Source organism: Hypanus sabinus, chromosome 5 (genome assembly GCF_030144855.1).
Source record: "Hypanus sabinus isolate sHypSab1 chromosome 5, sHypSab1.hap1, whole genome shotgun sequence".
Taxonomy (NCBI): domain Eukaryota; kingdom Metazoa; phylum Chordata; class Chondrichthyes; order Myliobatiformes; family Dasyatidae; genus Hypanus; species Hypanus sabinus.
The window spans coordinates 184,606,578-184,630,508 of record NC_082710.1 but is presented as its reverse complement, the minus strand read 5'-3'; the positions used below and the strand labels follow the sequence as shown (position 1 = coordinate 184,630,508).

Below are 23,931 nucleotides of genomic sequence, written 5' to 3'. Positions count from 1 at the left end.
CAGTGTGCGGGAGTGTGAGGTGACAGACAGGACACAGTAGTGTAATCTCCAGTGTGCGGGAGTGAGGTGACGGACTTGGGGCACAGCAGTGTAATCTCCAGTGTTCAGGAGTGTGAGGTGACGGACAGGACACAGCAGTGAAATCTCCAGTGTGCAGGAGTGAGGTGACGGACAGCAGTGTAATCTCCAGTGTGCAGGAGTGAGGTGACGGACAGCAGTGTAATCTCCAGTGTGCGGGAGTGAGGTGACGGACAGGACACAGCAGTGTAATCTCCAGTGTGCAGGAGTGTGAGGTGACGGACGGGACACAGTAGTGTAATCTCCAGTGTGCAGGAGTGTGAGGTGACGGACAGCAGTGTAATCTCCAGTGTGCAGGAGTGAGGTGACGGGCAGCAGTGTAATCTCCAGTGTGCAGGAGTGAGGTGACAGACAGCAGTGTAATCTCCAGTGTGCAGGAGTGAGGTGACGGACAGCAGTGTAATCTCCAGTGTGCAGGAGTGAGATGACGGACAGCAGTGTAATCTCCAGTGTGCAGGAGTGAGGTGACGGACAGCAGTGTAATCTCCAGTGTGCAGGAGTGTGAGGTGACAGACTTGGGGTACAGGGTGGATCAGGCTTGAGGAATTCTATCCCCATGGGAGAGAGGAAGATCCAGGACTGGCTCGGAGTGTGCCCTTCAGAGCTGGGTGTTTAACGCTCGGCTTCTGTTTTGCAGACTCTTCCTTTCGCGCGGCGCGGACATCGAGGTGAAGAACCGTGAGGGGGACAGCCCATTGGACTGCTGTGTCATCAACTCGCAGGTCTGGTTTGCCCTGCAGCTGAACAAGAGGCTCAAACAAGGCATAATTAATCGAGCGGTGCGCACCGAGAGGATCGTCAGCAGGTGAGTCAGCCACTGGAACACATTAGGGAGCAGGGAAACATCCTGGGAAGACATAGGAGGCAGTAGTAGGCCATTTGGCCCATCAAGTCTGCACCATCTCAGCACCTTTCCCCTACTTTCTCCCTGTAACCTTTGACACCCTGATTAATCAAGAACCTATCAACCTCCAATTTCAATATACTCCAATGTCGTGGCGTCTACAGTCTTCTGTGGCAATGAATTCCACAGATTCACCACCTAGAGAAATTCCTCCCTCACCTGAAAAAGGATCTGGTGCTTTCCTGGACTTTGCCTATCTGCCCTTGCCCCAGAATTTCCCTGCTGTGAAAATATCTACCTAACTGTTTTAAATATATTTAATGAGTCCCTCGAAGTTAGGAAGTTGCAGCTTTATAAAACGCTAGTTACACCATATTGCATAGAGTTCTGATCACCCCATTATAGGAAGGGCATTGAGGCTTTGGAGAGAGTGCAGAAGAGGTTTACCAGGATGCTGCCTGGTTTAGAAGTTGGACAAAATTGGATTGTTTTCCCTGGAGTGACAGGTGCTGAGGGGAGATCTGATAGAGGTTTATAAGATCATGAGAGGTAAAGATGGACTAGAGAGAAGTTTCCTTATCCCAGGGTTGAACTGCCTAATGCTGGAGGGCATGCATTTCACATGGAAGGGGGTATGAGGGGCAACTTGTGTTTCACCAGGATGGTGATGAGGCAAATATGTTAGACGTTGAGAGAGGCACATAAAGGTGAGGTACATGGAGGGATGTGAACATTGTGTAGGCAGGAGGGATTGTTTATTGGGCTATTTGATTACCAGTGTTTGGCACAACCTGCACAGCTGTACGTGCTAAGGAAGGTGACGCAGACTCATTCTGCTTCCATGTTTGATTGCATCAGTTAGTCAAGAGCTGTGGTGGGGCCATGGGAGTGCTTCTGGAGGAATGTGACATGGGTTAGACTGGCGGGAGGGCAAACAGAATTCCAGCCTGAATCCTATCTGTAGACTGGAAGGAGGGAAAACAGAATTCCAGATCAAATCCTGTCTGCAGATTGAAGGAGGGCAAACAGAATTCCAGATCCAATCCTGTCTGTAGATTGAAGGAGGGCAAACAGAATTCCAGATCGAATACTGTCTGTAGACTGAAGGAGGGCAAACAGAATTCCAGATCGAATACTGTCTGTAGACTGAAGGAGGGCAAACACAATTCCAGATGGAATACTGTCTGTAGACTGAAGCAGGGCAAATAGAATTCCAGATCGAATACTGTCTGTAGACTGAAGGAGGGCAAATAGAATTCCAGATCGAATACTGTCTGTAGACTGAAGGAGGTCAAACAGAATTCTAGATCGAATCCTGTCTGTAGACTGAAGGAGGTCAAACAGAATTCTAGATCGAATCCTGTCTGTAGACTGAAGGAGGGCAATCAGAATTCCAGATCGAATACTGTCTGTTAGACTGAAAGAGGGCAAACAGAATTCCAGATCGAATACTGTCTGTTAGACTGAAAGAGGGCAAACAGAATTCCAGATCGAATACTGTCTGTTAGACTGAAGGAGGGCAAACAGAATTTCAGATTCAATACTGTCTGTTAGACTGAAGAAGGGTAAACAGAATTTCAGATTGAATTCTGTCTGTTAGACTGAATAGGGGCAATCAGAATTCCAGATCAAATCCTGTCCGTTAGACTGAAGGAGGCAAACAGAATTCCAGATCGAATCCTGCGTGTAGACTGAAGGAGGGCAAACAGAATTCCAGATCTAGTACTGTCTGTAGACTGAAGGAGGGCAAACAGAATTCCAGATCGGATACTGTCTGTGAGACTGAAGGAGGGCAAACAGAATTCCAGATCGGATACTGTCTGTTAGACTGAAGGAGGGCAAACAGAATTCTAGATCGAATCCTGTCTGTAGACTGAAGGAGGGCAAACAGAATTCCAGATCGAATACTGTCTCTAGACTGAAGGTGGGCAAACAGAATTCCAGATCGAATACTGTCTGTTAGACTGAAGGAGGGCAAACAGAATTCCAGATCGAATACTGTTTGTAGACTGAAGGAGGGCAAACAGAATTCCAGATCGAATACTGTCTGTTAGACTGAAGGAGGGCAAACAGAATTCTAGATCAAATCCTGTATGTAGACTGAAGGAGGGCAAAAAGAATTCCAGATCGAATACTGTCTGTTAGACTGAAGGAGGGCAAATAGAATTCCAGATCGAATACTGTTAGACTGAAAGAGGGCAAACAGAATTCCAGATCGAATCTTGTCTGTAGACTGAAGGAGGGCAAACAGAATTCCAGATCGAATCCTGTCTGTAAACTGAAGGGGGGCAAACAGAATTCTAGATCGAATACTGTCTGTAGACTGAAGGAGGGCAAACAGAATTCTAGATCGAATCCTGTATGTAGACTGAAGGAGGGCAAACAGAATTCCAGATCGAATACTGTTTGTTAGAGTGAAGGAGGGCAAACAGAATTCCAGATCGAATACTGTTTGTTAGACTGAAGGAGGGCAAACAGAATTCCAGATCGAATACTGTCTGTAGACTGAAGGAGGGCAAACAGAATTCCAGATCGGATTTTGTCCGTTAGACTGAAGGAGGGCAAACAGAATTCCAGATCGAATACTGTCTGTAGACTGAAGGAGGGCAAACAGAATTCTAGATCGAATCCTGTCTGTAGACTGAAGGAGGGCAAACAGAATTCCAGATCGGATACTGTCTGTAGACTGAAGGAGAGCAAACAGAATTCTAGATCAAATCCTGTCTGTAGACTGAAGGTGGGCAAACAGAATTCCAGATCGGATACTGTCTGTAGACTGAAGGAGAGCAAACAGAATTCCAGATCGAATACTGTCTGTAGTCTGAAGGTGGGCAAACAGAATTCCAGATCAAATACTGTCTGTAGACTGATGGAGGGCAAACAGAATTCCAGATCGAATACTGTCTGTTAGACTGAAGGAGGGCAAACAGAATTCCAGATCGGATACTGTCTTTAGACTGAAGGAGATCAAACAGAATTCCAGATCGAATACTGTCTGTAGACTGAAGGAGGGCAAACAGAATTCCAGATCGAATACTGTCTGTTAGACTGAAGCAGGGCAAACAGAATTCTAGATCGAATCCTGTATGTAGACTGAAGGAGGGCAAACAGAATTCCAGGTCGAATACTGTCTGTTAGACTGAAGAAGGGGAAACAGAATTCCAGATCGAATCCTGTCTGTAGACTGAAGTGGGGCAAACAGAATTCCAGATCTAGTACTGTCTGTTAGACTCAAGGAGGGCAAATAGAATTCCAGATTGAATACTGTTAGACTGAAGGAGGGCAAACAGAATTCCGGATCGAATTCTGATTGACAGTAAGGAGGTTATACAGAATTTCAGATTGAATTCTGTCTATTAGACTGAATGGGGGCAATCAGAATTCCAGATCAAATCCTGTCCGTTACACTGAAGGAGGCAAACAGAATTCCAGATCGAATACTGTCTGTAGACTGAAGGAGGGCAAACAGAATTCCAGATCGAATACTGTCTGTAAACTGAAGGAGGGCAAACAGAATTCTAGATCGAATCCTGTCTGTAGACTGAAGGAGGGCAAACAGAATTCCAGATCGAATACTGTCTGTAAACTGAAGGAGGGCAAAAAGAATTCCAGATCGAATACTGTCTGTAGACTGAAGGAGGGCAAACAGAATTCTAGATCAAATCCTGTCTGTAGACTGAAGGAGGGGAAACACAATGCCAGATCGGATACTGTCTGTAGACTGAAGGAGAGCAAACAGAATTCCAGATCGAATACTGTCTGTAGACTGAAGGAGGGCAAACACAATTCCAGATCGAATACTGTCTGTAGTCTGAAGGAGGGCAAACAGAATTCCAGATCAAATACTGTCTGTTAGACTGAAGAGGGCAAACAGAATTCCAGATCGAATACTGTCTGTTAGACTGAAGGAGGGCAAACAGAATTCTAGATCGAATCCTGTCTGTAGACTGAAGGAGGGCAAACAGAATTCCAGATCGGATTTTGTCCGTTAGACTGAAGGAGGGGAAACAGAATTCCAGATCGAATACTGTCTGTAGACTGAAGGAGGGCAAACAGAATTCCAGATCGAATACTGTCTGTTAGACTGAAGGAGGGCAAACAGAATTCTAGATCCAATCCTGTCTGTAGACTGAAGGAGGGCAAACAGAATTCCAGATCGGATTTTGTCCGTTAGACTGAAGGAGGGCAAACAGAATTCCAGATCGAATACTGTCTGTTAGACTGAAGGAGGGCAAACAGAATTCCAGATCAAATACTGTCTGTTAGACTGAAGGAGGGCAAACAGAATTCCAGATCGAATACTGTCTGTAGACTGAAGGAGGGCAAAGAGAATTCTAGATCGAATCCTGTATGTAGATTGAAGGAGGGCAAACAGAATTCCAGATCGAATACTGTCTGTTAGACTGAAGGAGGGCAAACAGAATTCCAGATCGAATCCTGTCTGTAGACTGAAGGAGGGCAAACAGAATTCCTGATCTAGTACTGTCTGTAGACTGAAGGAGGGCAAACAGAATTCCAGATCTAGTACTGTCTGTAGACTGAAGGAGGGCAAACAGAATTCCTGATCTAGTACTGTCTGTAGACTGAAGGAGGGCAAACAGAATTCCAGATCTAGTACTGTCTGTAGACTGAAGGAGGGCAAACAGAATTCCAGATCGAATACTGTCTGTAGACTGAAGGAGGGCAAACAGAATTCCAGATCGAATACTGTCTGTAGACTGAAGGAGGGCAAACAGAATTCCAGATCAAATACTGTCTGTAGACTGAAGGAGGGCAAACAGAATTCCAGATGGGATATTATCTGTAGACTGAAGGAGGGCAAACAGAATTCCAGATCGGATACTGTCTGTAGACTGAAGGAGAGCAAACAGAATTCCAGATCGAATACTGTCTGTAGACTGAAGGAGGGCAAACAGAATTCCAAATGGGATATTATCTGTAGACTGAAGGAGGGCAAACAGAATTCCAGATCGGATACTGTCTGTAGACGGAAGGAGGGCAAACAGAATTCTAGATCAAATCCTGTCTGTAGACTGAAGGAGGGCAAACAGAATTCCAGATCGAATACTGTCTGTAGACGGAAGGAGAACAAACAGAATTCCAGATCGAATACTGTCTGTAGACTGAAGGAGGGCAAACAGAATTCCAGCTCGAATACTGTCTGTTAGACTGAAGGAGGGCAAACAGAATTCTAGATCAAATCCTGTCTGTAGACTGAAGGAGGGCAAACAGAATTCCAGATCGAATACTGTCTGTAGACTGAAGGAGGACAAACAGATTTCCAGATCGAATACTGTCTGCAGACTGAAGGAGGGCAAAATGAATTCCAGATCGAATACTGTCTGTTAGACTGAAGGAGGGCAAACAGAATTCCAGATCGAATACTGTCTGTTAGACTGAAGGAGGGCAAACAGAATTCTAGATCAAATCCTGTCTGTAGACTGAAGGAGGGCAAACACAATTCCAGATCGGATACTGTCTGTAGACTGAAGGAGGGCAAAAAGAATTCCAGATCGAATACTGTCTGTTAGACTGAAGGAGGGCAAATAGAATTCCAGATCGAATACTGTTAGACTGAAGGAGGGCAAACAGAATTCCAGATCGAATCTTGTCTGTAGACTGAAGGAGGGCAAACAGAATTCCAGATCGAATCCTGTCTGTAAACTGAAGGGGGGCAAACAGAATTCTAGATCGAATACTGTCTGTAGACTGAAGGAGGGCAAACAGAATTCTAGATCGAATCCTGTATGTAGACTGAAGGAGGGCAAACAGAATTCCAGATCGAATACTGTTTGTTAGAGTGAAGGAGGGCAAACAGAATTCCAGATCGAATACTGTTTGTTAGACTGAAGGAGGGCAAACAGAATTCCAGATCGAATACTGTCTGTAGACTGAAGGAGGGCAAACAGAATTCCAGATCGGATTTTGTCCGTTAGACTGAAGGAGGGCAAACAGAATTCCAGATCGAATACTGTCTGTAGACTGAAGGAGGGCAAACAGAATTCTAGATCGAATCCTGTCTGTAGACTGAAGGAGGGCAAACAGAATTCCAGATCGGATACTGTCTGTAGACTGAAGGAGAGCAAACAGAATTCTAGATCAAATCCTGTCTGTAGACTGAAGGTGGGCAAACAGAATTCCAGATCGGATACTGTCTGTAGACTGAAGGAGAGCAAACAGAATTCCAGATCGAATACTGTCTGTAGTCTGAAGGTGGGCAAACAGAATTCCAGATCAAATACTGTCTGTAGACTGATGGAGGGCAAACAGAATTCCAGATCGAATACTGTCTGTTAGACTGAAGGAGGGCAAACAGAATTCCAGATCGGATACTGTCTTTAGACTGAAGGAGATCAAACAGAATTCCAGATCGAATACTGTCTGTAGACTGAAGGAGGGCAAACAGAATTCCAGATCGAATACTGTCTGTTAGACTGAAGCAGGGCAAACAGAATTCTAGATCGAATCCTGTATGTAGACTGAAGGAGGGCAAACAGAATTCCAGGTCGAATACTGTCTGTTAGACTGAAGAAGGGGAAACAGAATTCCAGATCGAATCCTGTCTGTAGACTGAAGTGGGGCAAACAGAATTCCAGATCTAGTACTGTCTGTTAGACTCAAGGAGGGCAAATAGAATTCCAGATTGAATACTGTTAGACTGAAGGAGGGCAAACAGAATTCCGGATCGAATTCTGATTGACAGTAAGGAGGTTATACAGAATTTCAGATTGAATTCTGTCTATTAGACTGAATGGGGGCAATCAGAATTCCAGATCAAATCCTGTCCGTTACACTGAAGGAGGCAAACAGAATTCCAGATCGAATACTGTCTGTAGACTGAAGGAGGGCAAACAGAATTCCAGATCGAATACTGTCTGTAAACTGAAGGAGGGCAAACAGAATTCTAGATCGAATCCTGTCTGTAGACTGAAGGAGGGCAAACAGAATTCCAGATCGAATACTGTCTGTAAACTGAAGGAGGGCAAAAAGAATTCCAGATCGAATACTGTCTGTAGACTGAAGGAGGGCAAACAGAATTCTAGATCAAATCCTGTCTGTAGACTGAAGGAGGGGAAACACAATGCCAGATCGGATACTGTCTGTAGACTGAAGGAGAGCAAACAGAATTCCAGATCGAATACTGTCTGTAGACTGAAGGAGGGCAAACACAATTCCAGATCGAATACTGTCTGTAGTCTGAAGGAGGGCAAACAGAATTCCAGATCAAATACTGTCTGTTAGACTGAAGAGGGCAAACAGAATTCCAGATCGAATACTGTCTGTTAGACTGAAGGAGGGCAAACAGAATTCTAGATCGAATCCTGTCTGTAGACTGAAGGAGGGCAAACAGAATTCCAGATCGGATTTTGTCCGTTAGACTGAAGGAGGGGAAACAGAATTCCAGATCGAATACTGTCTGTAGACTGAAGGAGGGCAAACAGAATTCCAGATCGAATACTGTCTGTTAGACTGAAGGAGGGCAAACAGAATTCTAGATCCAATCCTGTCTGTAGACTGAAGGAGGGCAAACAGAATTCCAGATCGGATTTTGTCCGTTAGACTGAAGGAGGGCAAACAGAATTCCAGATCGAATACTGTCTGTTAGACTGAAGGAGGGCAAACAGAATTCCAGATCAAATACTGTCTGTTAGACTGAAGGAGGGCAAACAGAATTCCAGATCGAATACTGTCTGTAGACTGAAGGAGGGCAAAGAGAATTCTAGATCGAATCCTGTATGTAGATTGAAGGAGGGCAAACAGAATTCCAGATCGAATACTGTCTGTTAGACTGAAGGAGGGCAAACAGAATTCCAGATCGAATCCTGTCTGTAGACTGAAGGAGGGCAAACAGAATTCCTGATCTAGTACTGTCTGTAGACTGAAGGAGGGCAAACAGAATTCCAGATCTAGTACTGTCTGTAGACTGAAGGAGGGCAAACAGAATTCCTGATCTAGTACTGTCTGTAGACTGAAGGAGGGCAAACAGAATTCCAGATCTAGTACTGTCTGTAGACTGAAGGAGGGCAAACAGAATTCCAGATCGAATACTGTCTGTAGACTGAAGGAGGGCAAACAGAATTCCAGATCGAATACTGTCTGTAGACTGAAGGAGGGCAAACAGAATTCCAGATCAAATACTGTCTGTAGACTGAAGGAGGGCAAACAGAATTCCAGATGGGATATTATCTGTAGACTGAAGGAGGGCAAACAGAATTCCAGATCGGATACTGTCTGTAGACTGAAGGAGAGCAAACAGAATTCCAGATCGAATACTGTCTGTAGACTGAAGGAGGGCAAACAGAATTCCAGATGGGATATTATCTGTAGACTGAAGGAGGGCAAACAGAATTCCAGATCGGATACTGTCTGTAGACGGAAGGAGGGCAAACAGAATTCTAGATCAAATCCTGTCTGTAGACTGAAGGAGGGCAAACAGAATTCCAGATCGAATACTGTCTGTAGACGGAAGGAGAACAAACAGAATTCCAGATCGAATACTGTCTGTAGACTGAAGGAGGGCAAACAGAATTCCAGCTCGAATACTGTCTGTTAGACTGAAGGAGGGCAAACAGAATTCTAGATCAAATCCTGTCTGTAGACTGAAGGAGGGCAAACAGAATTCCAGATCGAATACTGTCTGTAGACTGAAGGAGGACAAACAGATTTCCAGATCGAATACTGTCTGCAGACTGAAGGAGGGCAAAATGAATTCCAGATCGAATACTGTCTGTTAGACTGAAGGAGGGCAAACAGAATTCCAGATCGAATACTGTCTGTTAGACTGAAGGAGGGCAAACAGAATTCTAGATCAAATCCTGTCTGTAGACTGAAGGAGGGCAAACACAATTCCAGATCGGATACTGTCTGTAGACTGAAGGAAGGCAAACAGAATTCCAGATCGGATATTGTCTGTAGACTGAAGGAGGGCAAACAGAATTCCAGATCGGATATTGTCTGTAGACTGAAGGAGGGCAAACAGAATTCCAGATCGGATATTGTCTGTAGACTGAAGGAGAGCAAACAGAATTCCAGATCGAATACTGTCTGCAGTCTGAAAGAGGGCAAACAGAATTCCAGATCAAATACTGTCTTTTAGACTGAAGGAGGGCAAACAGAATTCCAGATCGAATACTGTCTGTTAGACTGAAGGAGGGCAAACAGAATTCCAGATCGGATATTGTCTGTAGACTGAAGGAGGGCAAACAGAATTCCAGATCGGATACTGTCTGTAGACTGAAGGAGAGCAAGCAGAATTCCAGATCGAATACTGTCTGCAGACTGAGGAGGGCAAACAGAATTCCAGATCGAATACTGTCTGTAGACTGAAGGAGGGCAAACAGAATTCCAGATCGAATACTGTCTGTTAGACTGAAGGAGGGCAATAGAATTCCAGATCGAATACTGTCTGTAGACTGAAGGAGAGCAAACAGAATTCCAGATCGAATACTGTCTGTTAGACTGAAGGAGGGCAAACAGAATTCCAGATCGAATACTGTCTGTTAGACTGAAGGAGGGCAAACAGAATTCTGGATCAAATCCTGTCTGTAGACTGAAGGAGGGCAAACAGAATTCCAGATCGGATATTGTCTGTAGACTGAAGGAGGGCAAACAGAATTCCAGATCGGATACTGTCTGTAGACTGAAGGAGAGCAAACAGAATTCCAGATCGAATACTGTCTGTAGACGGAAGGAGAGCAAACAGAATTCCAGATCGAATACTGTCTGTCGACTGAAGGAGGGCAAACAGAATTCCAGATCGAATACTGTCTGTATACTGAAGGAGGGCAAATAGAATTCCAGATCGAATACTGTCTGTAGACGGAAGGAGAGCAAACAGAATTCCAGATCGAATACTGTCTGTCGACTGAAGGAGGGCAAACAGAATTCCAGATCGAATACTGTCTGTTAGACTGAAGGAGGGCAAACAGAATTCCAGATCGAATACTGTCTGTTAGACTGAAGGAGGGCAAATAGAATTCCAGATCGAATACTGTTAGACTGAAGGAGGGCAAACAGAATTCCAGATCGAATACTGTCTGCAGACTGAAGGAGGGCATACAGAATTCCAGATCGGATACTGTCTGTTAGACTGAAGGATTGCAAACAGAATTCCAGATCGAATACTGTCTTTTAGACTGAAGGAGGGCAAACAGAATTCTAGATCGAATCCTGTCTGTAGACTGAAGGAGGGCAAACAGAATTCCAGATCGAATACTGTCTGTTAGACTGAAGGAGGGCAAACAGAATTCCAGATCAAATACTGTCTGTTAGACTGAAGGAGGGCAAACAGAATTCCAGATCGAATACTGTCTGTAGACTGAAGGAGGGCAAAGAGAATTCTAGATCGAATCCTGTATGTAGATTGAAGGAGGGCAAACAGAATTCCAGATCGAATACTGTCTGTTAGACTGAAGGAGGGCAAACAGAATTCCAGATCGAATCCTGTCTGTAGACTGAAGGAGGGCAAACAGAATTCCTGATCTAGTACTGTCTGTAGACTGAAGGAGGGCAAACAGAATTCCAGATCTAGTACTGTCTGTAGACTGAAGGAGGGCAAACAGAATTCCTGATCTAGTACTGTCTGTAGACTGAAGGAGGGCAAACAGAATTCCAGATCTAGTACTGTCTGTAGACTGAAGGAGGGCAAACAGAATTCCAGATCGAATACTGTCTGTAGACTGAAGGAGGGCAAACAGAATTCCAGATCGAATACTGTCTGTAGACTGAAGGAGGGCAAACAGAATTCCAGATCAAATACTGTCTGTAGACTGAAGGAGGGCAAACAGAATTCCAGATGGGATATTATCTGTAGACTGAAGGAGGGCAAACAGAATTCCAGATCGGATACTGTCTGTAGACTGAAGGAGAGCAAACAGAATTCCAGATCGAATACTGTCTGTAGACTGAAGGAGGGCAAACAGAATTCCAGATGGGATATTATCTGTAGACTGAAGGAGGGCAAACAGAATTCCAGATCGGATACTGTCTGTAGACGGAAGGAGGGCAAACAGAATTCTAGATCAAATCCTGTCTGTAGACTGAAGGAGGGCAAACAGAATTCCAGATCGAATACTGTCTGTAGACGGAAGGAGAACAAACAGAATTCCAGATCGAATACTGTCTGTAGACTGAAGGAGGGCAAACAGAATTCCAGCTCGAATACTGTCTGTTAGACTGAAGGAGGGCAAACAGAATTCTAGATCAAATCCTGTCTGTAGACTGAAGGAGGGCAAACAGAATTCCAGATCGAATACTGTCTGTAGACTGAAGGAGGACAAACAGATTTCCAGATCGAATACTGTCTGCAGACTGAAGGAGGGCAAAATGAATTCCAGATCGAATACTGTCTGTTAGACTGAAGGAGGGCAAACAGAATTCCAGATCGAATACTGTCTGTTAGACTGAAGGAGGGCAAACAGAATTCTGGATCAAATCCTGTCTGTAGACTGAAGGAGGGCAAACAGAATTCCAGATCGGATATTGTCTGTAGACTGAAGGAGGGCAAACAGAATTCCAGATCGGATACTGTCTGTAGACTGAAGGAGAGCAAACAGAATTCCAGATCGAATACTGTCTGTAGACGGAAGGAGAGCAAACAGAATTCCAGATCGAATACTGTCTGTCGACTGAAGGAGGGCAAACAGAATTCCAGATCGAATACTGTCTGTATACTGAAGGAGGGCAAATAGAATTCCAGATCGAATACTGTCTGTAGTCTGAAGGAGGGCAAATAGAATTCCAGATCGAATACTGTCTGTAGACGGAAGGAGAGCAAACAGAATTCCAGATCGAATACTGTCTGTCGACTGAAGGAGGGCAAACAGAATTCCAGATCGAATACTGTCTGTTAGACTGAAGGAGGGCAAACAGAATTCCAGATCGAATACTGTCTGTTAGACTGAAGGAGGGCAAATAGAATTCCAGATCGAATACTGTTAGACTGAAGGAGGGCAAACAGAATTCCAGATCGAATACTGTCTGCAGACTGAAGGAGGGCATACAGAATTCCAGATCGGATACTGTCTGTTAGACTGAAGGATTGCAAACAGAATTCCAGATCGAATACTGTCTTTTAGACTGAAGGAGGGCAAACAGAATTCTAGATCGAATCCTGTCTGTAGACTGAAGGAGGGCAAACAGAATTCCAGATCGAATACTGTCTGTTAGACTGAAGGAGGGCAAACAGAATTCTAGATCCAATCCTGTCTGTAGACTGAAGGAGGGCAAACAGAATTCCAGATCGGATTTTGTCCGTTAGACTGAAGGAGGGCAAACAGAATTCCAGATCGAATACTGTCTGTTAGACTGAAGGAGGGCAAACAGAATTCCAGATCAAATACTGTCTGTTAGACTGAAGGAGGGCAAACAGAATTCCAGATCGAATACTGTCTGTAGACTGAAGGAGGGCAAAGAGAATTCTAGATCGAATCCTGTATGTAGATTGAAGGAGGGCAAACAGAATTCCAGATCGAATACTGTCTGTTAGACTGAAGGAGGGCAAACAGAATTCCAGATCGAATCCTGTCTGTAGACTGAAGGAGGGCAAACAGAATTCCTGATCTAGTACTGTCTGTAGACTGAAGGAGGGCAAACAGAATTCCAGATCTAGTACTGTCTGTAGACTGAAGGAGGGCAAACAGAATTCCTGATCTAGTACTGTCTGTAGACTGAAGGAGGGCAAACAGAATTCCAGATCTAGTACTGTCTGTAGACTGAAGGAGGGCAAACAGAATTCCAGATCGAATACTGTCTGTAGACTGAAGGAGGGCAAACAGAATTCCAGATCGAATACTGTCTGTAGACTGAAGGAGGGCAAACAGAATTCCAGATCAAATACTGTCTGTAGACTGAAGGAGGGCAAACAGAATTCCAGATGGGATATTATCTGTAGACTGAAGGAGGGCAAACAGAATTCCAGATCGGATACTGTCTGTAGACTGAAGGAGAGCAAACAGAATTCCAGATCGAATACTGTCTGTAGACTGAAGGAGGGCAAACAGAATTCCAGATGGGATATTATCTGTAGACTGAAGGAGGGCAAACAGAATTCCAGATCGGATACTGTCTGTAGACGGAAGGAGGGCAAACAGAATTCTAGATCAAATCCTGTCTGTAGACTGAAGGAGGGCAAACAGAATTCCAGATCGAATACTGTCTGTAGACGGAAGGAGAACAAACAGAATTCCAGATCGAATACTGTCTGTAGACTGAAGGAGGGCAAACAGAATTCCAGCTCGAATACTGTCTGTTAGACTGAAGGAGGGCAAACAGAATTCTAGATCAAATCCTGTCTGTAGACTGAAGGAGGGCAAACAGAATTCCAGATCGAATACTGTCTGTAGACTGAAGGAGGACAAACAGATTTCCAGATCGAATACTGTCTGCAGACTGAAGGAGGGCAAAATGAATTCCAGATCGAATACTGTCTGTTAGACTGAAGGAGGGCAAACAGAATTCCAGATCGAATACTGTCTGTTAGACTGAAGGAGGGCAAACAGAATTCTAGATCAAATCCTGTCTGTAGACTGAAGGAGGGCAAACACAATTCCAGATCGGATACTGTCTGTAGACTGAAGGAAGGCAAACAGAATTCCAGATCGGATATTGTCTGTAGACTGAAGGAGGGCAAACAGAATTCCAGATCGGATATTGTCTGTAGACTGAAGGAGGGCAAACAGAATTCCAGATCGGATATTGTCTGTAGACTGAAGGAGAGCAAACAGAATTCCAGATCGAATACTGTCTGCAGTCTGAAAGAGGGCAAACAGAATTCCAGATCAAATACTGTCTTTTAGACTGAAGGAGGGCAAACAGAATTCCAGATCGAATACTGTCTGTTAGACTGAAGGAGGGCAAACAGAATTCCAGATCGGATATTGTCTGTAGACTGAAGGAGGGCAAACAGAATTCCAGATCGGATACTGTCTGTAGACTGAAGGAGAGCAAACAGAATTCCAGATCGAATACTGTCTGCAGACTGAGGAGGGCAAACAGAATTCCAGATCGAATACTGTCTGTAGACTGAAGGAGGGCAAACAGAATTCCAGATCGAATACTGTCTGTTAGACTGAAGGAGGGCAATAGAATTCCAGATCGAATACTGTCTGTAGACTGAAGGAGAGCAAACAGAATTCCAGATCGAATACTGTCTGTTAGACTGAAGGAGGGCAAACAGAATTCCAGATCGAATACTGTCTGTTAGACTGAAGGAGGGCAAACAGAATTCTGGATCAAATCCTGTCTGTAGACTGAAGGAGGGCAAACAGAATTCCAGATCGGATATTGTCTGTAGACTGAAGGAGGGCAAACAGAATTCCAGATCGGATACTGTCTGTAGACTGAAGGAGAGCAAACAGAATTCCAGATCGAATACTGTCTGTAGACGGAAGGAGAGCAAACAGAATTCCAGATCGAATACTGTCTGTCGACTGAAGGAGGGCAAACAGAATTCCAGATCGAATACTGTCTGTATACTGAAGGAGGGCAAATAGAATTCCAGATCGAATACTGTCTGTAGTCTGAAGGAGGGCAAATAGAATTCCAGATCGAATACTGTCTGTAGACGGAAGGAGAGCAAACAGAATTCCAGATCGAATACTGTCTGTCGACTGAAGGAGGGCAAACAGAATTCCAGATCGAATACTGTCTGTTAGACTGAAGGAGGGCAATCAGAATTCCAGATCGAATACTGTCTGTTAGACTGAAGGAGGGCAAATAGAATTCCAGATCGAATACTGTTAGACTGAAGGAGGGCAAACAGAATTCCAGATCGAATACTGTCTGCAGACTGAAGGAGGGCATACAGAATTCCAGATCGGATACTGTCTGTTAGACTGAAGGATTGCAAACAGAATTCCAGATCGAATACTGTCTTTTAGACTGAAGGAGGGCAAACAGAATTCTAGATCGAATCCTGTCTGTAGACTGAAGGAGGGCAAACAGAATTCCAGATCGAATACTGTCTGTAGACTGAAGGAGGGCAAAAAGAATTCCAGATCGAATACTGTCTGTAGACTGAAGGAGGGCAAACAGAATTCCAGATCGAATACTGTCTGTTAGACTCAAGGAGGGCAAATAGAATTCCAGATTGAATACTGTTAGACTGAAGGAGGGCAAACAGAATTCCGGATCGAATTCTGACTGATTGACAGTAAGGAGGTTATACAGAATTTCAGATTGAATTCTGTCTATTAGACTGAATGGGGGCAATCAGAATTCCAGATCAAATCCTGTCCGTGACACTGAAGGAGGCAAACAGAATTCCAGATCGAATCCTGTCTGTAGACTGTAGGAGGGCAAACAGAATTCCAGATCGAATACTGTCTGTAGACTGAAGGAGGGCAAACAGAATTCCAGATCGGATACTGTCTGTTAGACTGAAGGATTGCAAACAGAATTCCAGATCGAATACTGTCTGTTAGACTGAAGGAGGGCAAACAGAATTCTAGATCGAATCCTGTCTGTAGACTGAAGAAGGGCAAACAGAATTCCAGATCAAATACTGTCTGTAGACTGAAGGAGGGCAAACAGAATTCCAGATCGAATCCTGTCTGTTGACTGTAGGAGGGCAAACAGAATTCCAGATCGAATACTGTCTGTAAACTGAAGGAGGGCAAAAAGAATTCCAGATCGAATACTGTCTGTAGACTGAAGGAGGGCAAACAGAATTCCAGATCGGATAGTCTCTGTAGACTGAAGGAGGGGAAACACAATGCCAGATCGGATACTGTCTGTAGACTGAAGGAGAGCAAACAGAATTCCAGATCGAATACTGTCTGTAGACTGAAGGAGGGCAAACAGAATTCCAGATCGAATACTGTCTGTAGTCTGAAGGAGGGCAAACAGAATTCCAGATCAAATACTGTCTGTTAGTCTGAAGAGGGCAAACAGAATTCCAGATCGAATACTGTCTGTTAGACTGAAGGACGGTAAACAGAATTCTAGATCCAATCCTGTCTGTAGACTGAAGGAGGGGAAACAGAATTCCAGATCGGATTTTGTCCGTTAGACTGAAGGAGGGGAAACAGAATTCCAGATCGAATACTGTCTGTAGACTGAAGGAGGGCAAACAGAATTCCAGATCGAATACTGTCTGTTAGACTGAAGGAGGGCAAACAGAATTCCAGATCAAATACTGTCTGTTAGACTGAAGGAGGGCAAACAGAATTCCAGATCGAATACTGTCTGTAGACTGAAGGAGGGCAAAGAGAATTCTAGATCGAATCCTGTATGTAGATTGAAGGAGGGCAAACAGAATTCCAGATCGAATACTGTCTGTTAGACTGAAGGAGGGCAAACAGAATTCCAGATCGAATCCTGTCTGTAGACTGAAGGAGGGCAAACAGAATTCCAGATCGGATACAGTCTGTAGACTGAAGGAGGGCAAACAGAATTCCTGATCTAGTACTGTCTGTAGACTGAAGGAGGGCAAACAGAATTCCAGATCTAGTACTGTCTGTAGACTGAAGGAGGGCAAGCAGAATTCCAGATCAAATACTGTCTGTAGACTGAAGGAGGGCAAACAGAATTCCAGATCGAAAACTGTCTGTTAGACTGAAGGAGAGCAAACAGAATTCCAGATCGAATACTGTCTGTAGACGGAAGGAGAGCAAACAGAATTCCAGATCGAATACTGTCTGTAGACTGAAGGAGGGCAAATAGAATTCCAGATTGAATACTGTCTGTAGACGGAAGGAGAACAAACAGAATTCCAGATCGAATACTGTCTGTAGACTGAAGGAGGGCAAACAGAATTCCAGATCAAATACTGTCTGTAGACTGAAGGAGGGCAAACAGAATTCCAGATGGGATATTATCTGTAGACTGAAGGAGGGCAAACAGAATTCCAGATCGGATACTGTCTGTAGACTGAAGGAGAGCAAACAGAATTCCAGATCGAATACTGTCTGTAGACGGAAGGAGAGCAAACAGAATTCCAGATCGAATACTGTCTGTAGACTGAAGGAGGGCAAACAGAATTCCAGCTCGAATACTGTCTGTAGACGGAAGGAGAACAAACAGAATTCCAGATCGAATACTGTCTGTAGACGGAAGGAGAACAAACAGAATTCCAGATCGAATACTGTCTGTAGACTGAAGGAGGGCAAACAGAATTCCAGATCGAATACTGTCTGCAGACTGAAGGAGGGCAAACAGAATTCTAGATCAAATCCTGTCTGTAGACTGAAGGAGGGCAAACACAATTCCAGATCGGATATAGTCTGTAGACTGAAGGAAGGCAAACAGAATTCCAGATCGGATATTGTCTGTAGACTGAAGGAGGGCAAACAGAATTCCAGATCGAATACTGTCTGTAGACTGAAGGACGGCAAACAGAATTCCAGATCGGATACTGTCTGTAGACTGAAGGAGAGCAAACAGAATTCCAGATCGAATACTGTCTGTAGACTGAAGGAGGGCAAACAGAATTCCAGATCGAATACTGTCTGCAGTCTGAAAGAGGGCAAACAGAATTCCAGATCAAATACTGTCTTTTAGACTGAAGGAGGGCAAACAGAATTCCAGATCGAATACTGTCTGTTAGACTGAAGGAGAGCAAACAGAATTCCAGATCAAATACTGTCTTTTAGACTGAAGGAGGGCAAACAGAATTCCAGATCGAATACTGTCTGTTAGACTGAAGGAGGGCAAACAGAATTCCAGATCGGATATTGTCTGTAGACTGAAGGAGGGCAAACAGAATTCCAGATCGAATACTGTCTGTTAGACTGAAGGAGGGCAAAATGAATTCCAGATCAAATACTGTCTGTTAGACTGAAGGAGGGGAAACAGAATTCCAGATCGAATTCTGTCTGTTAGACTGAAGGAGGGCAAACAGAATTCCAGATCGAATACTGTCTGTTAGACTGAAGGAGAGCAAACAGAATTCCAGATCGAATACTGTCTGCAGACTGAGGAGGGCAAACAGAATTCCAGATCGAATACTGTCTGTAGACTGAAGGAGGGCAAACAGAATTCCAGATCGAATACTGTCTGTTAGACTGAAGGAGGGCAAACAGAATTCCAGATCGAATACTGTCTGTTAGACTGAAGGAGGGCAAACAGAATTCTGGATCAAATCCTGTCTGTAGACTGAAGGAGGGCAAACAGAATTCCAGATCGGATATTGTCTGTAGACTGAAGGAGGGCAAACAGAATTCCAGATCGGATACTGTCTGTAGACTGAAGGAGAGCAAACAGAATTCCAGATCGAATACTGTCTGTAGACGGAAGGAGAGCAAACAGAATTCCAGATCGAATACTGTCTGTAGACTGAAGGAGAGCAAACAGAATTCCAGATCGAATACTGTCTGTAGACGGAAGGAGAGCAAACAGAATTCCAGATCGAATACTGTCTGTTAGACTGAAGGAGGGCAAACAGAATTCCAGCTCGAATACTGTCTGTAGTCTGAAGGAGGGCAAACAGAATTCCAGATCGAATACTGTCTGTTAGACTGAAGGAGGGCAAATAGAATTCCAGATCGAATACTGTTAGACTGAAGGAGGGCAAACAGAATTCCGGATCGAATTCTGACTGTTTGACAGTAAGGAGGTTATACAGAATTTCAGATTCAATTCTGTCTGTTAGACTGAATAGGGGCAATCAGAATTCCAGATCGAATACTGTCTGTTAGACTGAAGGACGGCAAACAGAATTCCAGATCGGATTTTGTCCGTTAGACTGAAGGAGGGGAAACAGAATTCCAGATCGAATACTGTCTGTAGACTGAAGGAGAGCAAACAGAATTCCAGATCAAATACTGTCTGTAGACTGAAGGAGGGCAAACAGAATTCTAGATCAAATACTGTCTGTAGACGGAAGGAGAGCAAACAGAATTCCAGATCGAATACTGTCTGTAGACTGAAGGAGGGGAAACACAATGCCAGATCGGATACTGTCTGTAGACTGAAGGAGAGCAAACAGAATTCCAGATCGAATACTGTCTGTAGACGGAATGAGAACAAACAGAATTCCAGCTCGAATACTGTCTGTAGACGGAAGGAGAACAAACAGAATTCCAGATCGAATACTGTCTGTAGACTGAAGGAGGGCAAACAGAATTCCAGCTCGAATACTGTCTGTTAGACTGAAGGAGGGCAAACAGAATTCTAGATCAAATCCTGTCTGTAGACTGAAGGAGGGCAAACAGAATTCCAGATCGAATACTGTCTGTAGACTGAAGGAGGACAAACAGATTTCCAGATCGAATACTGTCTGCAGACTGAAGGAGGGCAAAATGAATTCCAGATCGAATACTGTCTGTTAGACTGAAGGAGGGCAAACAGAATTCCAGATCGAATACTGTCTGTTAGACTGAAGGAGAGCAAACAGAATTCCAGATCAAATCCTGTCTGTAGACTGAAGGAGTGCAAACAGAATTCCAGATCGGATATTGTCTGTAGACTGAAGGAGGGCAAACAGAATTCCAGATCGGATACTGTCTGTAGACTGAAGGAGAGCAAACAGAATTCCAGATCGAATACTGTCTGTAGACGGAAGGAGAGCAAACAGAATTCCAGATCGAATACTGTCTGTAGTCTGAAGGAGGGCAAAAAGAATTCCAGATCGAATACTGTCTGTTAGACTGAAGGAGGGCAAATAGAATTCCAGATCGAATACTGTTAGACTGAAGGAGGGCAAACAGAATTCCGGATCGAATTCTGACTGTTTGACAGTAAGGAGGTTATACAGAATTTCAGATTCAATTCTGTCTGTTAGACTGAATAGGGGCAATCAGAATTCCAGATTGAATACTGTCTGTTAGACTGAAGGAGAGCAAACAGAATTCCAGATCAAATACTGTCTGTAGACTGAAGGAGGGCAAACAGAATTCTAGATCAAATACTGTCTGTAGACGGAAGGAGAGCAAACAGAATTCCAGATCGAATACTGTCTGTAGACGGAAGGAGAACAAACAGAATTCCAGATCGAATACTGTCTGTAGACTGAAGGAGGGCAAACAGAATTCCAGCTCGAATACTGTCTGTTAGACTGAAGGAGGGCAAACAGAATTCTAGATCAAATCCTGTCTGTAGACTGAAGGAGGGCAAACAGAATTCCAGATCGAATACTGTCTGTAGACTGAAGGAGGACAAACAGATTTCCAGATCGAATACTGTCTGCAGACTGAAGGAGGGCAAAATGAATTCCAGATCGAATACTGTCTGTTAGACTGAAGGAGGGCAAACAGAATTCCAGATCGAATACTGTCTGTTAGACTGAAGGAGAGCAAACAGAATTCCAGATCGAATACTGTCTGTTAGACTGAAGGAGGGCAAACAGAATTCCAGATCGAATACTGTCTGTTAGACTGAAGGAGGGCAAACAGAATTCTGGATCAAATCCTGTCTGTAGACTGAAGGAGGGCAAACAGAATTCCAGATCGGATATTGTCTGTAGACTGAAGGAGGGCAAACAGAATTCCAGATCGGATACTGTCTGTAGACTGAAGGAGAGCAAACAGAATTCCAGATCGAATACTGTCTGTAGTCTGAAGGAGGGCAAAAAGAATTCCAGATCGAATACTGTCTGTTAGACTGAAGGACGGCAAACAGAATTCCAGATCGGATTTTGTCCGTTAGACTGAAGGAGGGGAAACAGAATTCCAGATCGAATACTGTCTGTAGACTGAAGGAGAGCAAACAGAATTCCAGATCAAATACTGTCTGTAGACTGAAGGAGGGCAAACAGAATTCTAGATCGAATCCTGTATGTAGACTGAAGGAGGGCAAACAGAATTCCAGATCGAATACTGTCTGTTAGAGTGAAGGAGGGCAAACAGAATTCCAGATCGAATACTGTCTGTAGACTGAAGGAGGGCAAACAGAATTCCAGATCTAGTACTGTCTGTAGAATGAAGGAGGGCAAACAGAATTCCAGATCTAGTACTGTCTGTAGACTGAAGGAGGGCAAGCAGAATTCCAGATCGAATACTGTTAGACTGAAGGAGTGCAAACAGAATTCTAGATCGAATACTGTCTGTTAGACTGAAGGAGGGCAAACAGAATTCCAGATCGAATACTGTCTGTTAGACTGAAGGAGGGCAAACAGAATTCTAGATCAAATCCTCTCTGTAGACTGAAGGAGGGCAAACAGAATTCCAGATCGAATACTGTCTGTTAGACTGAAGGAGGGCAAACAGAATTCCAGATCGAATACTGTCTGTTAGACTGAAGGAGGGCAAACAGAATTCTGGATCAAATCCTGTCTGTAGACTGAAGGAGGGCAAACAGAATTCCAGATCGGATATTGTCTGTAGACTGAAGGAGGGCAAACAGAATTCCAGATCGGATACTGTCTGTAGACTGAAGGAGAGCAAACAGAATTCCAGATCGAATACTGTCTGTAGACGGAAGGAGAGCAAACAGAATTCCAGATCGAATACTGTCTGTAGACTGAAGGAAGGCAAACAGAATTCCAGATCGGATATTGTCTGTAGACTGAAGGAGGGCAAACAGAATTCCAGATCGGATACTGTCTGTAGACTGAAGGACAGCAAACAGAATTCCAGATCGAATACTGTCTGTGGACTGAAGGAGGGCAAACAGAATTCCAGATCGAATACTGTCTGCAGTCTGAAAGAGGGCAAACAGAATTCCAGATCAAATACTGTCTGTTAGACTGAAGGAGGGCAAACAGAATTCCAGATCAAATACTGTCTGTAGACTGAAGGAGGGCAAACAGAATTCCAGATCGAATACTGTCTGTAGACTGAAGGAGGGGAAACAGAATTCCAGATCGGATATTGTCTGTAGACTGAAGGAGGGCAAACATAATTCCAGATCGGATACTGTCTTTAGACTGAAGGAGAGCAAACAGAATTCCAGATCGAATACTGTCTGTAGACTGAAGGAGGGCAAACAGAATTCCAGATCGAATACTGTCTGTTAGACTGAAGCAGGGCAAACAGAATTCTAGATCGAATCCTGTATGTAGACTGAAGCAGGGCAAACAGAATTCTAGATCGAATCCTGTATGTAGACTGAAGGAGGGCAAACAGAATTCCAGATCGAATACTGTCTGGTAGACTGAAGAAGGGTAAACAGATTTCCAGATCGAATCCTGTCTGTAGACTGAAGGGGGGCAAACAGAATTCCAGATCTAGTACTCTCTGTAGACTGAAGGAGGGCAAACGGAATTCCAGATCAAATACTATCTGCAGTCTGAAGGAGCGCAAACAGAATTCCAGATCGTATACTGTCTGTAGATTGAAGGAGGGCAAACAGAATTCCACATCGAATACTGTCTGTAGACTGAAGGAGGGCAAACAGAATTGCTGATCGAATACTGTCTGTTAGACTGAAGCAGGGCAAATAGAATTCCAGATCGAATACTGTTAGACTGAAGGAGGGCAAACAGAATTCTAGATCGAATCCTGTCTGTAGACTGAAGGAGGGCAATCAGAATTCCAGATCGAGTACTGTCTGTTAGACGGAAGGAGGGCAAACAGAGTTCCAGATCGAATCCTGTCTGTAGACTGAAGGGGGGCAAACAGAATTCCCGATCGAATCCTGTTTGTAGACTGAAGGGGGGCAAACAGAATTCCAGATCGAATACTGTCTGTAGACTGAAGGAGGGCAAACGGAATTCCAGATCGGATACTGTCTGTAGACTGGAGGAGAGCAAACAGAATTCCAGATCGAATACTGTCTGTAGACTGAAGGAGGGCAAAGAGAATTCCAGATCGAATACTGTCTGTTAGACTGAAGGAGGGCAAACAGAATTCTAGATCGAATCCTGTATGTAGACTGAAGGAGGGCAAACAGAATTCCAGATCGAATACTGTCTGTTAGACTGAAGGAGGGCAAACAGAATTCCAGATCGGATATTGTCTGTAGACTGAAGGAGGGCAAACAGAATTCCAGATCGGATACTGTCTGTAGACTGAAGGAGAGCAAACAGAATTCCAGATCGAATACTGTCTGCAGACTGAGGAGGGCAAACAGAATTCCAGATCGAATACTGTCTGTAGACTGAAGGAGGGCAAACAGAATTCCAGATCGAATAC

At 44.0% G+C, this 23,931-nt stretch overlaps 1 protein-coding gene across 1 annotated transcript in view; it reads left to right on the top strand.

The window, feature by feature from the left end:
* Positions 1-23,931, top strand: part of ehmt2 (euchromatic histone-lysine N-methyltransferase 2) — a 475,985-nt gene that overhangs the window by 186,157 nt on the left and 265,897 nt on the right. The window contains exon 25 of the mRNA XM_059971113.1: positions 716-883. Within this exon, the coding sequence (XP_059827096.1) occupies positions 716-883 (168 nt within the window). The remainder of the gene's footprint in view (positions 1-715; positions 884-23,931) is intronic.